Here is a 22,082-nt window from a genome sequence, read left to right as displayed (position 1 = left end):
CATCATTCATCTAACCATAATGTGTCCATCAATTAACATCAACATCTATCCAAGTATCAGTGCCATCATTATCAGCTAGAAATCGTCCACCAATCTTGTATTCATTCATCATCATTCCATCCATTGTCATAATGTTATATTTAAAAAATATATATACTAGAATTACATATGAAATATTTATAAACCAATGCAATTTAAGGAAGAGCGTTTCAAATCAGTGCATATTGCCTCCCGCAGCAAATTAAATGAGAAACACAAGTAAGATTCATGAAGTCAAAGATAGCGTAGTAACTGAAGAAAAGTAAGTGGGCTTGGACAGAAACACATCGCTTGGAGGAGATGATGATCGATGGCAGGTTGGCAGCCAAAGGAGAGAACACACCCATTGGAGTGTTGCCTTGTGAGTTCATGCGATGTGGACATTGATTGGGGCCATCTTTCATCCAACGGTGGATAGATATGATTAGCAACATCACAATGATCTAATCACCATCTGTCGTCATCTATCCATCCATTATCACCAACTCACCCTTATAATAATATCTTAACCATCATCCATCAAATATATATCAATGTATCATCTGCAATAATCATAAGCCATGGTCAATTCACTGCTGTATGAAGGCCTCCACAAACTTCCATCACCTCTCACGATCTTGTGACCTCACAATCCTCCTTGCACTTGCACACGAACTCTAACTTCTTCGCTCCATCTCCCCCGCGGACGTCCAATCTCGCGCGTTGAATCATCGCGATCAACGGCACCATCATAAACCCATCATCATGATCTAGCCATCATGATCTAACGATCACGATCTAACCATCGCGATCTAACCATCATGATCTAACCATCATCATCTCACCATCATGATCTAACTATCATGATATAACCATCATCACCATCGTGCATCAATGCGTGTCCATGGGAAATTTTTTTTGCCAGTATCAAAAATTAGCATCTCTTCATTTCCAGAGAGGGTAAAGCCTATTCTTATTTTTGTTTTGTTTCCACCATCAATACGCGTATGTTGTCTTGTGTGCTGTGGCGGTTCGCTAGCCTGGGCCGTGTTTGAAAATACTATGTGACACAATTTTTGTTCCTGGGTAGTAAGTGTTATTTCCTAATTACCTATGAGAAAATGGGTGAATGTGTCTTTTCGTTCACATGAAGTCAGAAAAAAAACATGAATCAAAATTAACATGTATTTATACTAAAGTAATAAAAAAGTGACTACAAAAGATTTAGAAGTGAGTAGTTTTTCAAGATTTAAGATTACACTGTAAATCACTTTCACGAATCAGCCCCCAAATGTAGTCTCCCATCATGTTCTCGTTATATTGTCCTTGGTAGCGGCGTTCAATGTCCAGTATATCCTGGTGGAAGCGCTCGCCTTGCTCCTCTGAGTACGCTCCCATGTTCTCCTTGAATTGATCAAGATGAGCATCAAGGATACGGACTTTGAGGGACATCCTACAGCCCATTGCACCGTAGTTCTTCACCAGAGTCAACCAGCTCCACGTAGTTTTTGACCTTGTGATTGCCCAGGACGCCAGGAACCACTGCGACAAAGCCGTCCCAAGCTACTTTCTCCTTACTAGTGACCTGCTTGGGGAATTCATTGCACTCCAGGATCTTCTTTATCTGTGGTCTGACGAAGAAACCGCCTTTGACCTTTGCTCAGACAGCTTAGGGAAGAAGTCTTGAAGGTACTTGAAAGCTGCCGACTCCTTATCTACAGCTCTGACAAATTGTTTCATAAGGCCAAATTTGATGTGCAGTGGTGGCATCAGCACCTTCCGGGGGTCCACCAGTGGCTCCCACTTGACGTTGTTCCTCCCCACAGAGAACTCGGTCCGCTGTGGTCAGTCCCGCCTGTTGCAGTGCGCCTTGGTGTCCCTGCTGTCCCAAAGGCAAAGATAGCAGGGAAACTTGGTAAAACCGCCTTGGAGACCCATCAGGAATGCCACCATTTTGAAGTCTCCGATGACCTCCCAGCTGTACTCATCATACTTCAAGGTGTCCAGCAAGGTCTTGATGCTGTTGTAATCCTCTTGAGGTGCACCGAGTGAGCCAGGGGAAGAGACGGGTACTTATTACCATTATGGAGCAGCACGGTTTTGAGGCTCCTGGATGAGCTGTCAATGAAGAGGCGCCACTCATTCTGGTTACAGGCAATTCTGATTGTCTCGAACAGACTGGTCACATTGTGGCAGAAGCAGAGCTGCAAAAAGGTTGGTGATGCTTCCTCTGATCTGCAACTTGCACACTTTTATCAAACAAGTTCCAGTGCTTGAGCCTAGACGTCAAAAGCTCAGCATTGGACTTGGTGAGACCAAGATCTCTGATCAAGTCGTTGAGGTCTCTTTGGTTGGGGTTGTATGGGTTTCTCTCCTCAGCTCCACCTCTGAAATTGTCATCTGGATCCGCAACGTCTTCCTCGCTCTCTGACTTGCTGCTCTCTTCTAAAGACGGCTGCTCTCTCTTCGGAGGAGTGGGTACGGGGAGCTCATGGCAGTGTGGCACCTGGGCGATGGATGAAGGAAGGTCTGGATACGTGATAGCAGGTGCATTCTTACCAGTCCGACGTTTGTAAGGGTCCATCATGCAGAAGTAGCAGTTGCTTGAGTGGTCAGTGGGTTCCCGCCAACGTTTTGGGATCACAAACTTCATGGCTCTCTTTTCCCCTCTGTACCATCCTACAAAAATACATTTATTTCACCCATGACTAACGTGTAAGAGATTCTCGCAACATTATTCATATATGACATATTTTTCAATAACATTGAAAATTGTAAAACATTTTTAAATAAAAAAAACTTTTACAATTGAAATTTTTAAAACAAAATTTATTACGTAAAATTCCGAGCAACAATTGCCCATTGGTTCTTTCGGTAAAGTCACGTAGAATGTAAATAAAATAATAAAAATAAACAATAAAATAGCATAGTTGTAACGCAACACAGGACAGAGCAGCCCATCGTGGCTCTTTCTCTCTCTTCCCCCTCCTCCGTTCTGAGCATAGATGGACTCGTCCGTCTGAACATAGATGGACTCTTACATTATGAGACCTCCTTTGCCAGTAACAAGATATAGTAATAGGTTTTATCCTTTTAACTGGCACAATATACAGTGCATATTATTATCAGAGTTGTCTCTTTTGTTTGCATTTTGACTGCTTGTGTTGTGGTTATTGCAAACATGATGCCTTGAATAAAGGTGTCAGTTTTTGTGCCAGTTAAAAGGGTAAAACCTATTACTATAGATGGACTCGTCCGTTCCGAGCATAGATGGACTCGTCCGCCTGAACATAGATGGACTCGTCCGTTCCGAGCATAGATGGACTCGTCCGTCTGAACAAAGCTCGTCGCTTTCCGTGGTGCTAACGTTGAAAAGAAAAAAAGAAACCGCCACTTTTTTCGACATAGAATTGTAATGTATAACGACTTATTGTTAGTAGCTCAGCTGATTGGAGAGCATATTGAGTTTTTTGATAACATAGATGTAGTTTATATTTTAGTTTTTTATCAGTTTACTATATGGTATTCATTATATAGTGTAGTGCATACCCAGTTACTTTATGTTAATAGCTCAACTTATTGAAGAATATATTGAGTACATTTATTATATTGATGTAGTTTATACTTAGTTCTTTCACATCGGCTTATTGTATGATAGTTGGATAGTTGCAGTTCTTTAGCGTCAATATACTAAATGCCTCTTGATATGTAAACTCTAACTTTAACATAGCTACTTCCGTGACCAGTTACATGCTAATCCCTCACACTAACATCATGCTAATCTCCCAGTCACATGCTAATTTCTGACTTTAACACCCTGTTAATCCAACACATTAACACAGCTACTTCAATGCTAAATTCTTCTGTTGATATGTAAACTCCTTTGTCAAGGCGCTCTGCTCCTCCCACCCAGCTTAAAAGACGCTGCCAAGCTTAGCAGTGTTCATTGAAGCGCTGTCGTCCCGACAGTTCTGTTCCTTCACCTGAAGAAGGCTATTGTGTTGTGGCCGAAACGTTGTGAGAATTTTATTTTATTATGTTTTATTTTTATTATTTTATTTCCATTCTACGTGACTTTACCGATAGAACCAAGAAGATTAATCCCTGCAGTCACGAAAGCTTTAAATCGAAATTTAATTGTCCATTGCTCGCAGGTGAAATGAGGTGCCCAGGGTTTGTCTTAATCCCCGACAGGCATGCCGAAATATGCCTTGTAGGCCTCGCACATCTTAGCAGATACTTCCACAGAGTACTTTTTTCGCTCTTGTCTTGATAAATTGCCGGCAGACATAGAAAAATGCGTCTGCTGGATGCTTGCAGCCTCTTGACGCCATCTCAGAAAAATGCAGATATGTATCCACTTAGGTAGCTGGAACTAAACTGAAATGGTGGGCTTAAGGCCCCTGTATTTATACTACTATTTATATTACTGTAAAGTTCTAGAATGTTCTAGAAGTTTACTCCAAGTTTACTCAGCACTAAATCTATCTGGAATGTTCTGGAAAATAGGTAAATTTAAAAAAATATCATTGTCCTGGTCACAAAAGCAAAGTTTTGGGGAATAATTGACATTTTCTGTACTTTTGAGGCATAAGCAATTAGGAAATAACGCTTACTACCCAGGAACCACATTTTTTTTGTTACACAGTGTAATCGATTGGGCAAGCCTGGCTTATTGTTTACTCCTGCGGGCAACGCATTCCAACAGCGGGACGAGTTGCTAATAACGCGTGCTGCACTATATGCACGTGTCTGTATGCATGTGTATCTATGTATGGATGCCACCCACCCCCTCGTGTACCGTTCCGGCCTTCAAATCCGGCCTTCATATGTGCTCGCTAAGAGCACTTGCCCCAACAGTCTGTCAAAGGTTATAGAGAGATATTTGTCTTTGTCTATGTATTTGGGAAGCAGTGGTTGAAGCGGTTAGTGCACTGCGCTATGAATTCGGCCACCCGGGTTTGAGTCCCGCTCACGGCCAACGCCAGTGACGATTATCTGAACCGGTTCTGGGCCTCCTCTAGGTCGACTCAGCCTCAAATAAGTACCTGGTGCATTGTGTGATCATCGCCACTAGGAGAGACAAAGGCAGCCGGGCGTGGTGCTGGCCACCCACCCCCCTCGTGTGCCGTGCCGGCCTTCATAGGTGTTCGCTAACAGCACTTGCCCCAACAGTCTGTTGAGGATATAGGGAGATCTTTGTCTTTGCGTACCTATGTATGGATGCAGTCGTATCTATAATAACCACCATCTCTGTATATATGCATGAGTGTATATCTATGCGTGCATGTGTATCTATGCAGTAGTGTAGTGGCTATCGCACTATCTGAGTCATGAAAAGAATACGGATAATAGGACGCCGTTCCACAAGGCAGGACAGAAAGGACCGCGGAGAACCACGGATTATCGCGGATTATAGGAAGAATATGGGGCGCGGATAATGGGATAAGTATTCATGAAACCTACAGCCCCCGCGGATAATAAGGGTCGCGGATTATAGGGTAGAAGATGAGCGGAGTTCTTATGCGCGACCCTCAGTGCCACAGTCGCCACAATTGATATCCCCTATACGTGCTCGTATAGATTCTCAAATCACGATGGGCCGAGGAGTGTAGAACTCTTGAAGCTTGTTGACGGATAGCGCTTTTGAGTGTCACATTCGTGCAGAAGTCTCGTTCGGCCTGCCCACACCGCCCTCTCGTGGGACGTTTGGGAACTACACGCCTAAGGGGAAGCCGACTGAACCTTGGTTAGAAATCAGAGTATTTATTTATACTGGGGGAATCCGATGAGCTATTAAGCTCTCTTTTAACCACAGCGGTCCAGCAGCGGCGCGGGTAAGAACGTTACAACAACAAACAACAACACAAACACACCGACAGCAGTGGAGGGGTTCGCCAGTTTGGACTCCCAGCGCGACAACAATTACCCAAGCTCTGCATCCCTACACGTGTTAAGATGTTTTCGGCCGATGAGCGAGTGTTTGCACACGAGGGAGGAAACCGGAGCGCTCGGAGAAAGACCCACGCGTGCGGAAGGGGGGCAACACTGTGGGCAACTTTCTTGATTGCAAACCACCCTCTGGGCATGCCATGTGTGATGGAGTAAAGTGTGGTGGGGGGGGAACTCCCATCTCTTCCAAAAAGTTTAGTCAGGGTGGAAGAGGAGAGCAAATTACCTTCTAGAGGGGCTCTCTTGGGTTCTCACTGCAGCAGGGAGGCCCTTCCGCCGGCAGTGGCGTGAGAAAGCAGTTGCAGGGCCGCGCCTTTACCTCTTTATCACGAGCATGATGAATCGACGAATGCCGTCAAGGGGGATAAACCATCACGCGAACCACCGGTCATCCTCGCAGCGGCTTTTGACAATGCCATCGAACAAATACGGTCACTGCATCGCGCGCTTTCAGATGCGTTTTCTGCGGCCGTCTGTAAGGCTCCTTCTGATATTAAGAAGACACTGAAGGCTGTGCACTTTGAGATAATCTCGGTTGAAATCTCATTTCTTTATAACTGCTTTTTTGCGTTTTAGTTTGTTTCTCCGTCCGCCGCACCTCCGACTAGCACGGTTGGCTACGTACGGCGCGAAAGAAGTTCAACACACAGTGCATGCATTTTTTTGCTGTTTGTTCCTGGATTTTTCTGTTTGCGCATAGTCACTTTAAGATGTTTTCTTGTTATTTTTTTGGTTTGTTGCGGTTGCACCCGATTCAAGAGCCGAATGGCTCACAGGGCTATACCAAATAAATGAAACTGAAACTTATCCCCAAACACTAACCCCCCCTCCCTCCCCCTTTTCCTGGGCACACAGACATGTTGGACGAGTCCATGGAGGGGCGGGAGTGCGTGAACTGTGGCGCCATGTCCACCCCTCTGTGGCGGCGAGATGGTACGGGCCACTACCTGTGCAACGCGTGTGGCCTCTACAACAAGATGAACGGAATCAACCGGCCACTCATTAAGCCCCAGCGGCGCATGGTGAGTTAAGCGAGCACCTATTGAGGCGGCCGGCGCTCTGCGAGACGGCGATGTGGCGAGCGCCACGCCCGGCCCCCTTCGTGTCCCACGTGCCGATGTTTGCTCATTTAAGGCTGAGTCGACCTCGGGGAGGTCCAGGAGTCCAGGACAGATGCCAATTTACACCGATTTTATCCATGGCCGGGAATCGTGCCCAGATTCTCGGGGTCGTGGTGCAGTGCGCTAACCGCTGCACCACCGCTCCCCGCACCTGGAATGCATGATGTGACAACCCGGTGCACGACGTTCAATAAGTTATACACGGCAAATGCCATATGCATACACAAATGACTTTACATGAAACATACATACATGGATGGAATGTGCCCACGTGGCCATATGCCCAATTGTGAAAATGCCCATGTGCCAAGGTGCCATGGTGTCTTGTGTACCTATGTGCCCGTGTGTCTGTGTCCATACATTCATGTGTCTGCGTGTCATGTATTCGTGTGTCTGTGTGCCATATTCATGTGTCTGTGTGTCACATTCATGTGTCTGTGTGTTATGTCTGCGTGTCCATATATTCATGCGTCTGTGTGGCATATACATGTGTCTTTGTGTCATTCATCTGTGTATCCATGCATCAATGCGTCTGTGTATCACATTAATGTGTCTTGCGTCACGTGTTTGTGTGTCCGCGTATTTATGCGTCTGCGTGTCATGCGTCTATATATCCAGGCAGTCGTGTGTCTTTGTTTCATAATCATGTGTCCTCTTGTCATGCGTCTGTATGTCACATTCATGCGTGCATGTATTCACATGCGTCTGCGTGTTCCACCGCGCGCGTGTGCAGTCCGGCTCTCGCCGCGTCGGCCTCTCCTGCTCCAACTGCCAGACGAGCACCACGACGCTGTGGCGACGCAATGCCGAGGGCGAGCCGGTGTGCAACGCGTGTGGCCTTTACACCAAGCTGCACGGGGTGAGCGGGCTTCGCACCCACGTGCATGCACACGTGTGCACGCGTCTTCTGCGCGCTCGTGATAAATCTAGGTTATGAGAGTTGCGCGTTTGTACGTGTGCTTACTGTGTGTCTGTACGTCCGCGTGTCTGTGTGCCCATGTCCCTATATATGTCTGCATGTGCATGTGTCTGTGTGTCTGCTTGCCCGTGTCTTGTGTGTCCGTGTGTAACAATGCGTCCGTGTGTCTGCCTGTCCGCGTGTCTGTGTGCCCATGTGTGGTGTGCGTCTGTGCTTTATCTCACCCTTAACACCTCTTGCTGATTGACTCTGTAACTCATTACCCACCTTCGTCTTCCCGCACCATTTGCAGGGTATTAAATATAACATCAACGGCATCCCGCTATCGGATCTGTGCGTTGCTAATGGTGACGAGGTTCAACATTAAGTCTAGACCTCTAGACATTTGTTCGGCAGCTTCCAATGGAAAAGACTGGGCCTTGTGTCTCTATGGTCTCCTTGTAATGCCATGCACTCGGTCCATTTGAACATGTAGGCTTTCGCGACCAATATCATCCATAATATTTTTTGTTGGGTTATATCGCGTGTCGTTAAATGCATGCCTATACAGGTCACTAGACAATAACAGGTGCTGCTATTTTACTGCACGCAAACGACAAGAGGTACAAGAACAATGTGCATGCATAATGTGCATGGTTCGATCATGATGGTGAGATGATGGTGAGATCAGGATGGTGAGACCACGATGGTTAGATCACGATGGTTAGATCATGATGGTTCGATCATGATGGTTAGATCATGAGCCCCCACTTCGCACGTGGAGGCTCATACGTGACGTCATCACACCCACCCCTCTATTTAAGGAACGAAACAAGAGGATTTCTCCACAAATCTGGCTGTCGCCTGAGGAAGCTAGTTATAATTATTGGCGAAACGTCGTACTCAGATTGTAAATGTTGTGGGTTTGGTCTCCAGCACACTGGTGTGCTGTACTAGTAACGATTTGGCACGTTCTGTTTACGTGCAAAACTTACAAACTGGCTCTGTCTGTGTCAGCGAGTTTAACGACACAGCATTAATTTACATTTACGCAATCTAAAAACCTTGATCATCCACATGGTCCATAATCGCTATCTCAATGCTTTCATCCCCACACGGGGCTCTCTGTCTCAACTTGTTAAACCTCTTGCTCAACTCATGGCTCCAGCGTCACCATATGTCATCACTTTCCCAGAAAAATTTGTTTAACTGTCGACACACATGGAAGACACCAGGGGCCAAGTGTGGTATTGTATCTCTCCAGATTTCTCTGGATTACTGTTCAGATATATATTTTTTTAAGATCTTTAAAAAAAAAATGATAATAATATCCAGCGCTTAATTTCAGCCGGAACTGTCCGGAACACCGTTCAAAGTAAATAATTAGAACCACACCACATCCATCTTGCCTTTATTTTGTCCTTGTTTTTTATGAACTGTACATGGGATTATAGTAATAGAGGGCACAATGATGTATGATCATTACGGATAAGCGTACTTTGTGCTCTGGTGGTCGTGCCTTAGGCCGACCATCCCTAGGCCAAACCAGCTTATCAGTTTTCCAGGATATTTCGAGCAAAAAATGTAATCCCTGGTTACAGCACACATTTTTTTTGTTCAACAGAATTAATCTATGGCTGTCAAATTTGTGAAACCTTTTACCGAACGCTCAGATTTCGGTGCAGCTCCACCCAAAATTGAGACCGTGGACTTTTCCATCACCTCCTGTGCAGAAAGCATCTGTCCTCTTTGTCATGCATCTTTCATATTTGTCTAATTTTACATCACCACTTTGTAATGTTAATTTGTTTTTTACATACGACTATCGTTTGCAATGCCTTTTTGCATCGTCTGTATATAGCCACCTTGTTGGAAGTTGCATGTCCTATCGTGACATGAAAATGTATATTGCGGCTGAACTTCCACCGGCACACCCAGCACATCATCAGGCAAGGGTTGCCTGAGTGCAGGGGTGGGGGAGGGGCGAGGTGGGGGATGGGGTGGAGGGGAGGGATGGGGGTGACGTGGTCCCGTTGGCTATACGAACCTCCGGAGGCCTTAGGGACGTGGCTCTTATTGAGGGCTCTTCTCCCTGTGTAATTGAATACTGCAGGGTCAGGCTGGGATTTGAGGGAGACATTCCCCTGCATTGTGGGAGCACGCTCTGGCCGTAGTGACGCTTGCAGGGCTCACTGCAGGTAGAGTGAACACAGTGATGGCCTTATTGGTAGCCCAACACATTAGTCAATAACACTGGCGTAATAGAAAAAGTAAATAATAGGAAACGTCCCAGGCAATGACCCTTCATCATAGCACAAAAGAGAATTGCTTTGAGTTCTTGATAATGTTTTGCTGGTGCACCATTGCCAACGCAGCAGCAGCAACACCACCGAATAATAATGTGTTTACTCTTATCGGTGTGAATCGCAGTGCACAGGTTTGGCTGTGCCCCTAAGCCAGAGCCACGCCCGAGCGATCGGCCGCACGACCAAATCATCGCTGTCGAAATCGCGCAGCTTAATCACCGGCAACTGCTCGGTTCACATCTGAGTCGAGCAATTTCGCAACAGGGAACTTAAATGGCGCATTCGGGATCGTAGCGACAAACGACATTTCCCAAACGCTGTAGCGCGACGAATGAAAACACGTCTCTACAAATCGCCGAGCGGACCGAGTTTGGCTCCGATTAGCGCGGCTGGCTACGTACGGGGCGAAAGAAGTTCAACATACATGCACACACAGCCTGCCCTGGGTACCGGAGTGTTTCGCTACGGCTCCGGTGCAGGGAGCGTTGAGCAGTTTGGCTACCCCTGGGCCACGGAGGCTCGGGAGACCACGCTCACTGAGGCTGATCACGTCCACAGGTGCCGCGGCCCCTCGCCATGAAGAAGGACGGCATCCAGACGCGCAAGCGCAAGCCCAAGGGAGCTTGCAAGAGCAAATCTACTTCGGGTTAGTGCCCACCTCGTCATCTTCATCATCATCATCATCATCGTCGTCATGACCGACTGTGACGTCAGTCAGTGCGCTTGTGGAGACACGGCGTCACGGCGTCGTCTGCGCGCGACTCGGCTCGTTCGCTTGCGCGCGAGGCGTCAGCGGCGCATTATTCACACTATTCGGTCTCGGTTTATTGTCGTGTGTGCGCGCGTGCGTCTGCAGGGGTGGGCCACTCCGACCACTGCTCCACCCCAGGCCCGTGCATCCAGCCTCCCCCCCCACCCGAAGATCTGAGCTCCGTGAAGTCGGAGCCGAGGCTGAGCCCCCCGCTCTACGGCCTGCAGCACGGCACGCAGGTTCGGCGCACGGCGGCCGCGCGGGCGTTCGTACCGGGGGCTGCTGTATGGTTCGGCGATACATTCCGTTCTCCTATAGCGCCGCGTCGCGAATTGGACATATAACGCGATGAATGTATCAGGGAGCACATTTTTGACAACGCCGATGCGGATTGGATATAACGCCACTGAGTGAACGGAACTACGTCGCAGCGCGAGTAGGAATAAGCGGCCGTACGGCTGCCTCGGCACAGCATCATCGTCGCACAGGACATCGGGATGCTGCTGGATACTGCTAGATGGTACCCACGCGTCTCGGTCTTTGACCAGGCTGCGTACGCATCTCGCGCGTTATCGCAGACTGTGCTTCACCCTTTTCTATTATTATTTATTATAACGCGATTTTTACATAATGCGGTGTTCTTCAGGAATGCAACGCCTACCGCACTACAAGAGAACAGAGTGTACTGCGATCAGAGCCCAATGAGATGCGCAGCCTATACAGGCACCGGAACGATGTGGTTCGTGCTGCGCTCCGAGCCTGGGACGAGGTCGCTCTCACACGAGATAATAATTAAATGCCTATGTGGCTGATTACGTAACTATTGCTTGTGTAACTTACAGCATGGTGTCATGAGATCTATAGGTTGTAATGACTTAGGTTGAATAAACTGCAGTTGAAAAGGCAATCTTCATTCACAACAGAAGTACAGTAAAACACAAAACCTAAACGAGGAAAATGCTAAATTCAATCACAGAGTTTTGGGGAAACCAGAAATTGACTCGCATCAGGATAATTGGTATATTGTGAAAATGTTTAAATGTATCTTATCGTGAACATTTTATATCATTGAATCCAAAATAATTAGCATGGCTGGTCCCGCGCGAGAGTTAAGGAATGGAGTGTGGTGCAGTGGTTCAAGTACCGCACTATAAACTTGGCAACCTTAGTGAGATTCCTGGCCACAACAGCGGCTTGAACCGCCGAGCGAGCGCCAGCCGGCTCCTCCCCGCGGCAGAGTGGAACTCGGCGCGCCGGCCCGTTGCGCCACTTACGCGGTGCCGGCGGCGTCGCCGCGGTCTGCGCTCCCGTTTCAGGCGCACCACCTGCTCGGCGCTCCGCTACAGCTTGCGCTCTCGGGCCTCCGCCTGCCGCCCGAGCCTCTGCTCATCCGCTCATCGCACAGCACCAGCAGCCCCCAGCAGGCAAGAGGCGGCGCGCGCCACCCCTTACATCCTCCCCGCACCACCCTCCCACCTCACAGTGTCCGTTTAGGCACGGTGTTCTTCACTGCAAGGTCCGCGGGCCATTGGCGGCCCCTGATGGCCTTTAGCGCGGCCCCTGACGTGCGGCCCGCGACAATACGCAAATGGTGAAAACACCCATCATCATCATCGTCATCGTCGTCATCGTGCTGCTGACAAACCCCCGAAGGTTTCAAATGTGTGGTGCTCGTCACATTGGTGTCATATCGGCAGTAGTAATAATAATAATTACATTTATATAGTGCTTTTCATCAAGGCTCCCCTCCGAAAATGAGTGAAGAACACTGATTTCGGGGGGGGGGGGGGCACGTTATTTATTTTATCCACGCTGTATTCTCCGGATTAAAAGAGCCGCTTTATTCATTTAGTTTAGCCATTCCGTATTCTCTGGATTAAAAGGACGCGTTTGAAAGTAAGACGAGCCCCCTCCCCACCCCCCTCCAAACTTTAGGATCACTTTGAAAAGCAACAACAACGACAAGAATATCGAAAGGGGCGATGGCGACGTGGGTAACTGTGCGGTAGCGTCACACAGACGGCGGAGTGGGGGGCACGGTGCCCGGTACGGAGCGCTCGCACCGCGGGGACGCGGCGCCGGCCGCTCGTCTCAACGCCGCTGCAGCGCCGCTCGCAGCGCACATGAGTTGAACTCTGTGCCGTGTGTGTCACCACGTGTAACTAAACAACGCATCCGTGTTGAGTTTGTGTACAACACCGCTAAAATGCTTTCTCCCTTTTCTTTGGTTCTTTTGGTCATTTTCTTTGGTTCTTTTTGGTAATTTGCAAGATCCTGAATTTGGTTGTTTGTCCATTCGCATTAATGAGTGTATGGGATGCCACGGTGGCGATATCTTAACCATGCCGCCTGGTATACAGGAGGTCGTGGGTTCGATTCTGACCCTGATGCCTGTATATTTGGAGTTTGCACGTCCTCCCTGTGGTTGAGTGGATTTTTCTCCGGGTCCCCCAGTTTTTCCGTCCACATTCTAGAAACAAGCGTTTGGAGCATTTGGGTGATATAATTTCCCACGTGATAAACCACTTCATTGGGTTATCATTTGTGGCCAGGTCGCTTCTGAAAAAGAGCTGTATAGCTCAATGGAAGGAAACTGGAGCACCACTTTGCGGCCCGGTGGGAGTTTAACAAATCTTTGCATGATCCGCCGACCCTCGCCTCCAAAGCACTGGACCACCACGTCTGATATTCTTCAGCTGCCCGGCCACTCACGGCGTCTATCGTTGTCTCCTGCAGAGCAATGGCAGCATGGAGGCGCAGGCCGGGGCTCATTCGCTGTACGGGATGAACGCGGGAGGCCACGGACTGGGGGGATCTCCGCAAGGCTCCGGCCCATCCGCCGTCTCCTAGCAACGCCGTCATCTAGCTACGCCGTCGCCTAGCAACGCCATCGCCTAGCAACGCTGTTTCCTAGCAATGCCGTCTAAACAGCAATGACGTCTCCCGGTAGCGCTGTTGCTCTAAGAATGTCTTTTTTTGCTGTCGTTTAAAAATAAAATAAAATCCGATATAAATATGTATTTAAAGAAATAATAGAGAACGGTTAGTTCCGAAATGTAAGATGTAAAATATAATTCGTTTAAGAAGGTACGTTTTCCTTTGTAACAGAAAATACTGAAAATAAATAAAAGAAATTGTCAGATACGAACGAAAATTAAGTTAAAATCTATTTTATCCTCGTGCCAAACCATTAGTTTGGCTGTTGATGCTCAAGAAACTTATGCAAAGAAACATTCACGTGAATGAATAAACCAATACGAATGTGAATTGCAATAAAAATTATGGGTTGTACAGATACAATGATCGTGTAAGCACGTGCAGGGAACGCTATGCTGGATGTTGATGTAAGGAGCACTGACCCAGCATCGTCACCCAGCCGCAACTGTAAAGGGATACACCATACGCCACATGTTGAAAAAAAAATTCAGAAACCCACTCTCCTCTCATTTTACCCCTTTTCTACTGGAACATCCGAGCTGAGTTAGCAAGGAACATATGGATCAGAGGAATGGCACATTTCGAGCTGATCCATGCCCATAATGAAACCAGCTTCTCAAGTGTGGCGAGTTGGTCGATCACATGAATTCGAGGCTCACCTACTGGACATCTGTGAGCTTTATAGCCCATTGTATTTCTCCATTATATAAATACATCACGTTCTTCTCGTTCGCTTTATTTGGCCAAAATCGATCTCTGAGAATTCAAGTTATCGATCCAATTATCTTGTTGCAAACTCGTGGCAGGGTGTATGGTAAAATGTGCCCCCATACTCTGTAGAGGAAAACAGGCCAATTGAAGAATGTTTCATGTCCTGCCGAGACATTTCAACCACAGCCATTACTCTAAAACACAGTGAGCAAACACCATTCTGCAAGATGTCTGAATGGATTCTTCATCTCGCGACGTGATCCGTGCAGCACGGTTGCAATCAATTGGGTTCAGGAAATCGAACGTGAAATTAAATTGTAACGTTGTGCTCAGAGTGGTTGCTCTGAATAATTGCCAAAGGTATATTTTTGTATATTATAAGGCAGTTTAAACGAAAAAAGTAGCGAGTTGTTTTTTGACTTGTGATTTTAAAATATCTGACAATTTACGATAAAATTATTGAAGGATTTATGTTCATGCAGTATAATAAGGTAAAGGTACAGCCCAGCAATGTATTGCTACGCCAATGTTGGCAGAAGGATCTGCACCAGAGGCAGCTCTAGAGATTCCCTGTGGGGGGGGGGGGGGGTATTTGGCCTACTCTTCCATTCTGGCCAGGCATCTTGGAAGAGGTGGGAGTACCCACGCTTTACCCCACCACATACGACCTACCGATCGACTAACCGTGGTAGTGTCAGTCTATACTGCTGGGTAGACAGAGGCGCAGGAGTTCAAGAAATCTCCATTGTGTCAACTGCAGCGCTGGGAGATCAAAACGAACCGCCGACCCCTGTATTGCGAGATCAGTGTGCCAACCGTTACACCACAGCTATGCGGCATATGCCTGGACATTCCTTGAAGTTGCGTAAATGATGGCCTCACGGCTCGCTCACCGATGTTGGTGTGTTTTCTTTTTTAAAGCACAGGCGGATGAGATCACACGTGGCCCTTTTTAAAAATGGAATTTCCAGAGTTTTATCTTTAACCAATGTTTTTTTTTTGTGATACTGCATTGGCAGTGCTGCATAAGAAAAAAAAACTCAATACATTAATCTTATCGTGCAATGGCCCTTATTATACGTTTTAACAAATGGCCATTGTCCGTAATATTAATTATTATATATTGTATGTCTTTTGAGGGCAGTTTTATTGATGAATGTGTTGAGTTCGGGGTTTTATCCGCATCGCCCGATCAGCTACGTTCGGACTATCTCTGGCACATGTGTTGCCAAGCAAGTGAGCTACGTATCCCTCCTCAACCCAGGAATGTAATACTGTTATGCTTCACCATGCTGGGTCGTGTGATTCTGAGATACGGTTTCGAGCAAGTGATATGCCATCAAGCAGAGCCTCCGTGATTTTATAATTTAAACTAGTGGTTATCAACATTTACGGAATACCCCCCTCCCTCCGAATCAAAACCACTGGATCTCCACACCTCCCTCCCTCGTTAATAAGACCGCAAACGAGAGAGAACACATGTCCATGTGTTCACTCATTGCCGTGTTAGTAAGGAATTTGTTTCATTTATATATCCGTGCGTTCTGTTGCATCGTCGCGCTGACGTTATCCCCATGCATTGTTCAAAAACAAAGTCTCCTGCACGGTGACCATGCCCTAACCTGCACTCTCCCCTTAAAGGATTCCAGGAGGTGGGAGGCTGACACACGGTGTTGAGAACCGCTGGTTTAAACGTTAAACATACTCTTGGTTCTTTCGGTAAAGTCACGTAGGTGAAAAAATAAATTAAATCACGACGTTTCGGGCGCAACACAAGCACCCGTCATCAGGTGGGACAACCACTGCTGTGGTTGTTGCGCCCAAAACGTCGTGATTTTATTTATTTATTCTACCTACTACGTGACTTGCAGTCACGAAAACTTCAAATCTAGATTTAAACGTTAAACGTTAATATGCATTTATGTGTGTAGGTGTACGCTGTGAATTGGGGAGCAAGATTCCGGTGATATGAGCCCATTCAAGTTGGCTCATGGCAGTGTTTTTTAGAGTCGGTGCGGGTCTGCACCGACACTGCGCCGAGTAGCACAGTTGACAATCATGAGCCAATGATAACACCCGTACCACTGTGCACGGCATCCAAGTGCCTAGGCCCTAGGGGGGTTACGCTTAAATTATTACAATATTGTGATTCGTGTATTATTCTGAGTTTCCGGATGGGATGGTTTATCAAACACAATGTTCCTGTGGGTTTTAAGAGAAATAAACGTGTTTTTTTCTAAGCATTGTTTGTTTGCTTAAGTATCTTTTTCGTCCTTTATTACAAAAAAAGCTATTTAGTTTTTGGGCAGATGTTACCACGGTGCAAATGTTGTCACACCAAGACAAATCTGTGAAGACGCCTGCACAATATGATTTGCTCAAACTTTTTTGTTAAGAATTTCCACTTTGGACAGCATTTTATTTTGTCACTGGCAGTACAGCAATTGTATACACAGTGATGTAACTGTTGTATATTTAGTTATCGGGGAAGCCTGAGTCCCTACTAATTACAATAAGGGTTCTGCATTGGGATCGTTGATCAATTTAAATTTGACTAGTTCATAAAGCCTGTCTTCGCCAAGCAAACGTTTCAAAAAATCTATAATAATGAATTAACCTATGATTTTTTTGTAAAATATTTTTTTATTTTAAAAAAATCATAACTTCGCCAAACATTTCAATTTTCCGCAAAAAAAACCACAAATAGTTAACTTTATTCAACTTCTTATATTTAAAGACGTACCCATAGGAAACCACTCGATTGAAAGATTCTGTTCTTTTTTTTATTAGAAAGAACAAAAAAATAATAATCGTAATACTCTGAGGGGAAGCTCCTATCTTTTACCGTTTTCGAATTAATCAGATTTGAACATCATAAAATGCGTATTTTTTTTGTTAAAATCCGCTTTAATCCTAAATATCTCAAAACAAAATATAGAACAGTGGTTCTCGCTGTAATTTTATTTGCTGTTTAACGCTCGATCAAAGGGAAAAAACCCCACAATCTTACATTTTGAACGGTTACTGAACGACACGAGGCACAGACGTGTTTCTGGGGCACTTAAATCGATATTTGGGGGCCTTATAATGACAAATCTGGGATACTCATATTTTCCCTGTTGTGTCCCAAAATCTGTGTACCAAATGTCAGCTGTCTACCTCGTCGAGAAGTACCCTGGAGTTTTTTGAGACATACATTACGGATTACGGTCTTTATTTAGATTGAAGGGGTATTCATGAATGAAACATAATTTCTCCACAAATTTGGCTGTTGCCTGAGGATGCTCCTGATGATGCTAGTTGTAATTAATGGCGAAACGTCGTACTCGAATTGTAAATGTTCTGCACTTTCAGTTTCATTTTCAGTTTGTTTATTTTGGTATAGCCTTGTGAGCCATTCGGCTCTTGAATCGGGTGCAACCACAACAAACAAAAAAACTAAAACACGAACAAGAAAACATCTTAAAGTGACTATGTGACTGTGCAAACAGAAAATCCATTAAAAAACAGCAAAATATTCCTGAAAAAAGCACCGTACACCAACGCTGTGTGCAACAAATCTCTCAAACTCTCCAACATACCGGCATGCTATGCTAGTAACGAATTGGCACGTTTTGTTTTACATGACAAACCTTACTAATTGGCTGTGTCGGGTCGTGGAGGGTTTAACGACACAGCATTGATAAGTACGCGATCTCACCCCCCAAAAAACACCTATGAAAAATACTTGTCGCGAAAGCCTCCTACATGTTAATCTGAAGGGGTGGTGTGTCTGCGTAAGTAGGAGTAAATTAGAAGGTCCCGTGCACATAGGGTTTGTGTATAAATAAGTTTACGGTAAATGTGCAATATAATGTAATGTATAAGAATGTATTATAATGGCAGATGTGTAATAATAATATACGGTAGTATTTCAGTCAAGTAATATTGTGTTAGGTGATGCTGCTACTGCGTTGGCAGTGGTGCTCAAAACGCAGCTTAACAAAAAAAACTCAAACATAAAAAGGCGACGTTTCGGGCAATGCCCCCATCATTTCAGCACCCGTACGAGTGGACAACGCAATGAGTTTTTAATTCCATAGCGCACATAAACAATGCGACAGAATCCCGGGCGAACGAGGACCAATCAGCGCGCGGAATCTCACCGCGCTGAGCCAATCAACGCGGCGCGTCGCTTACCCCCCCCTCCCTCCCCTTATCGGTATTGCGAAATCAAAACGGGTGACCGAAGATTACGTGATCGCGCCACTGGGGCTACGTCACTCGGACGAGGCCCGGGGACCAATGAGGGGGCGAGGATCGCCGCGCGTGGGGGGCGCGGCTTGGGTCAGGGCACGCCCCCCCCCTGCCCGCCCCGCCCCCACCGCGTGTCATTGGCGCGTCGCACGCCCGGCGATTTAAAACAAAAATAATCAAATAAAGTCAAACTCTGCCATTCTCAAAGCACGCTGTGGGTATTATTACTCGCAGCGATTTAAAAGCAGCCTCCCACCACCCCCACCCCCGTTTTGTTAAACCATTATCCTCGCGCTCGCGACGCATTAGCCGCTAGTCCAAGAGGCCCTGTCATCTGCGGGCCCCACTGTCTTGCCTGAACGCCGGTACCTGTCGAACGCGACCCAACTCCGGACCAGACATGGACATCCTCCGGTCCCTGGGACATCCCGAGGAGGTGTTTAACCTCATCAAGTTCAAGCTGGGGGGATGCAAATCCGTGATGCCCAGCCTGGATTTGGTGAGTGGACACGATTGTTGTATCTGTCTATCGTCACAAGTATACATCACCAGCCGAATATGAATTCATCCATCATAATCATCATCCATTCATACGTCATCATCATCATCATCTGTCATCACCACCGGAAACTTGCAGCAGCAGTGTCAAAAGATCATTATCAGCAGCACCTGGATCATCATCATCCATTAATTCATCCATTCATCAGTCCAACATCCATTCATATACTATCATCCATTCAAACGTCATCATCATCTGTCATCACCACCATGGGCAACTTGCAGCAACAGCAGCATCAACAGATCATTATCATCAGCAGCACCTGAATAATCATCATGCAATCATTCATCCATCCATCAGTCCAAAATCATCCATTCATGGATTATCATCCATTCATACGTCAGCACCACCAGCAACTTTCAACATCAAAAAATAATTATCAGCAGCACCTGGATCATCATGCATTCATTAATCCATCCATCAGTCCAACATCATCTATTCATACGTCGTCATCTTGTGATCATGAGCAGCAGCTGCATTAGCAGCTGCATCAGAAGCATCAGCAGGCGCCTAATAATCATCATCAGCAATAACAGCATCTTAAATCATTCCTGTTATTACAAGCAGACGAGAGCCCGTTAAGACTCGGGCCTTTTTACAATCATGCTCAAAATGTATTTTACAATCTCTTTTACATACAGTATTTTGAACTGTCTCTACCTTTAACTATTTTGCGTATCTCAAATGTTATGAATGCAACGTTATGTGTACACGTGAAGCGCTCGGTAACGATGGTATTGTGAAGGGCGCTGTTTGATTGATTCAAGTGCAAGGCTTAAACAGCAGTAACAAGATTAACCATCAAGTCTTCTGAACACGGCATGTTAGCAAATGGGGACTGAGCAACGTGCGATTATGTGAAATGATCGATGTGGCAATCGATATAAATGAATAACACCATGTAATGTATCAGTACTGCAATGGATGTTGGGCGGTTAATTGATTAGGGCGGATGTGTGACGTGCTGCACACATACAACCCTTTAGTCAATACTTTGCCAGATGAACGCCCTACCCCTCCCTCCCCCATACCGTGGGTAATTTGACCATACTTCACCACGGTAGACAGCCCGTGTCGTTAAATGAGGTCTGACGCATTGCAGGTGATCTTTGATCATGGGCTGGAATTGGGTAAAGCCGCAGCCCTGCAATGCCTGGCTCACGTCGCTGCTGGTGGAAGGGCCCTCCCACTCAAGGGAGTTCTGCGGAGAGCCGCTCTAGAGGCTCGAGAGGCTATTTTGGTCTACTCTTCCACGCAAGGACAGACGTCTTGGGGGAGGGCAAATGCCGCGGGAGGGACCGGACCAAAAAATGTTATGAAACAATTTAGTAGGATATTAGAATTTGCTTGAATGTTATATTCTCGAGAGAAAAAAAAATGAATCCGATCGCGTGTTTAAACGGTTGTATCCGAGTGCTGTTTGTTCACGAGACTTGTGTCGTCCAACTTAGTGGCCGATACATTCAGCATACCGTGAAATAACATATACAAACACAGAGACAATTTCAACCGAGAAGATGGATTCTGCGTAGGTTTGGAACCGTCGTGGTTTTTGCAATTACTTATTTATTGTTGCAGAAAGGAGAGCTGAACGTGTCGAGGAATTACCATACAAAACCCCCCGTAGTATAGATATATGGAGTGTTCTTGCCAACAACAAAGCTCATATAGGCTTTAAGGACTAAACCATGTTTTTATTATAATGTACAGAAATAGTGGATGTCTGCTTATACCGTGATGCTTGCCAGTTCCTTATCAGTACTTACCTTATTACAGACCAATTCAGACCTTATTGGTCACTCCGTGCCCCTTATACATCTCTACGTTCATCCTACAAAGTCCCATCACAAGGGAGAGAAACACAAACATAGACATATATTTTTTATGCCCATATTGAAACGGATGTACGCAGTGTGGGCCTGGAAATGTCCCCCTGCAAGAATACGGGTAAACCGTATAGGTTTGACAGGGATGTTTTTGCACTGCTGTAGTCACTTGGGAACGCTTAAGCCACGTGTGTATCCCTTGTGTGCCTGATTCACGAGCGTGTGACGATGATAATAAAGGCTGCAATCGGTGTGTCGACTCAAAGGATAAACTATAATCATATTTAAAACATTTTAAGCGCCTGTATTTTTTTCTCTTTGATGATTGAAAGTTGAAATGCAACGTAATTGCCTGCCCAGTTAGCCCATAAGCCAAGGGGAGTTTAATCATCACCTGTGATAAAACACAGCTCGGCGTGCATACCATCTGTTTTATATACCTGGACACACTTGCTATTAATTTTCACATTTCCAAGATGTTTCAGATCACGCGAGGGTATTTTTTATTGTCAAAATATTCCCAATTAATTCACCACGGTACCATTCTGTAATGACATTCCCCCCCCTCACCAATAAATAGCTACCAGAGTGACCATGCTTTTCGTGCATATTTGTGGCCCATAAAATTGCCAAATCTCCATGACTCCCCGTCCCTATGCAATTAGCACACGATCGTGTTGGGACACGTGTTGGTATAGCTCATAGGGGTGAAACGATTAACCCTCACCCTTTTTCTTTGCCCCAGGCGAATCCGTTGAGAGCAAATT

The 22,082-nt window shown here is 46.1% G+C and overlaps 2 protein-coding genes across 4 annotated transcripts in view; both read left to right on the top strand.

The window, feature by feature from the left end:
* The window catches only part of LOC116945210 (uncharacterized), an 87,501-nt gene extending 70,571 nt beyond the window's left edge, over nt 1-16,930 (top strand). For both annotated transcript variants that reach the window (XM_032959496.2, XM_032959495.2), the window contains exons 3-8: nt 6,826-6,992; nt 7,825-7,950; nt 10,854-10,941; nt 11,152-11,285; nt 12,363-12,470; nt 13,783-16,930. In XM_032959496.2, coding sequence (XP_032815387.1) covers nt 6,826-6,992; nt 7,825-7,950; nt 10,854-10,941; nt 11,152-11,285; nt 12,363-12,470; nt 13,783-13,896 — 737 coding nt within the window. In that variant the 3' untranslated portion in view covers nt 13,897-16,930. The remainder of the gene's footprint in view (nt 1-6,825; nt 6,993-7,824; nt 7,951-10,853; nt 10,942-11,151; nt 11,286-12,362; nt 12,471-13,782) is intronic.
* Nucleotides 16,931-19,080: 2,150 nt separating this feature from the next.
* FDFT1 (farnesyl-diphosphate farnesyltransferase 1) overlaps nt 19,081-22,082 on the top strand; it is a 28,222-nt gene continuing 25,220 nt past the window's right edge. The window contains exon 1 of one of the 2 annotated variants that reach the window (XM_076068972.1): nt 19,081-19,429. In XM_076068972.1, coding sequence (XP_075925087.1) covers nt 19,399-19,429 — 31 coding nt within the window. In that variant the 5' untranslated portion in view covers nt 19,081-19,398. The remainder of the gene's footprint in view (nt 19,430-22,082) is intronic. The other variant, XM_032959492.2, reaches the window with a different exon arrangement.

The sequence above is a fragment of the Petromyzon marinus genome, chromosome 23 (assembly GCF_048934315.1).
Source record: "Petromyzon marinus isolate PM22_M1 ecotype Great Lakes invasive population chromosome 23, UKy_Petmar_22M1.pri1.0, whole genome shotgun sequence".
Classification (NCBI taxonomy): Eukaryota; Metazoa; Chordata; class Hyperoartia; order Petromyzontiformes; family Petromyzontidae; genus Petromyzon; species Petromyzon marinus.
Note: the sequence above shows the minus strand (reverse complement) of the source record. Positions and strands in the feature narration are given on the sequence as shown.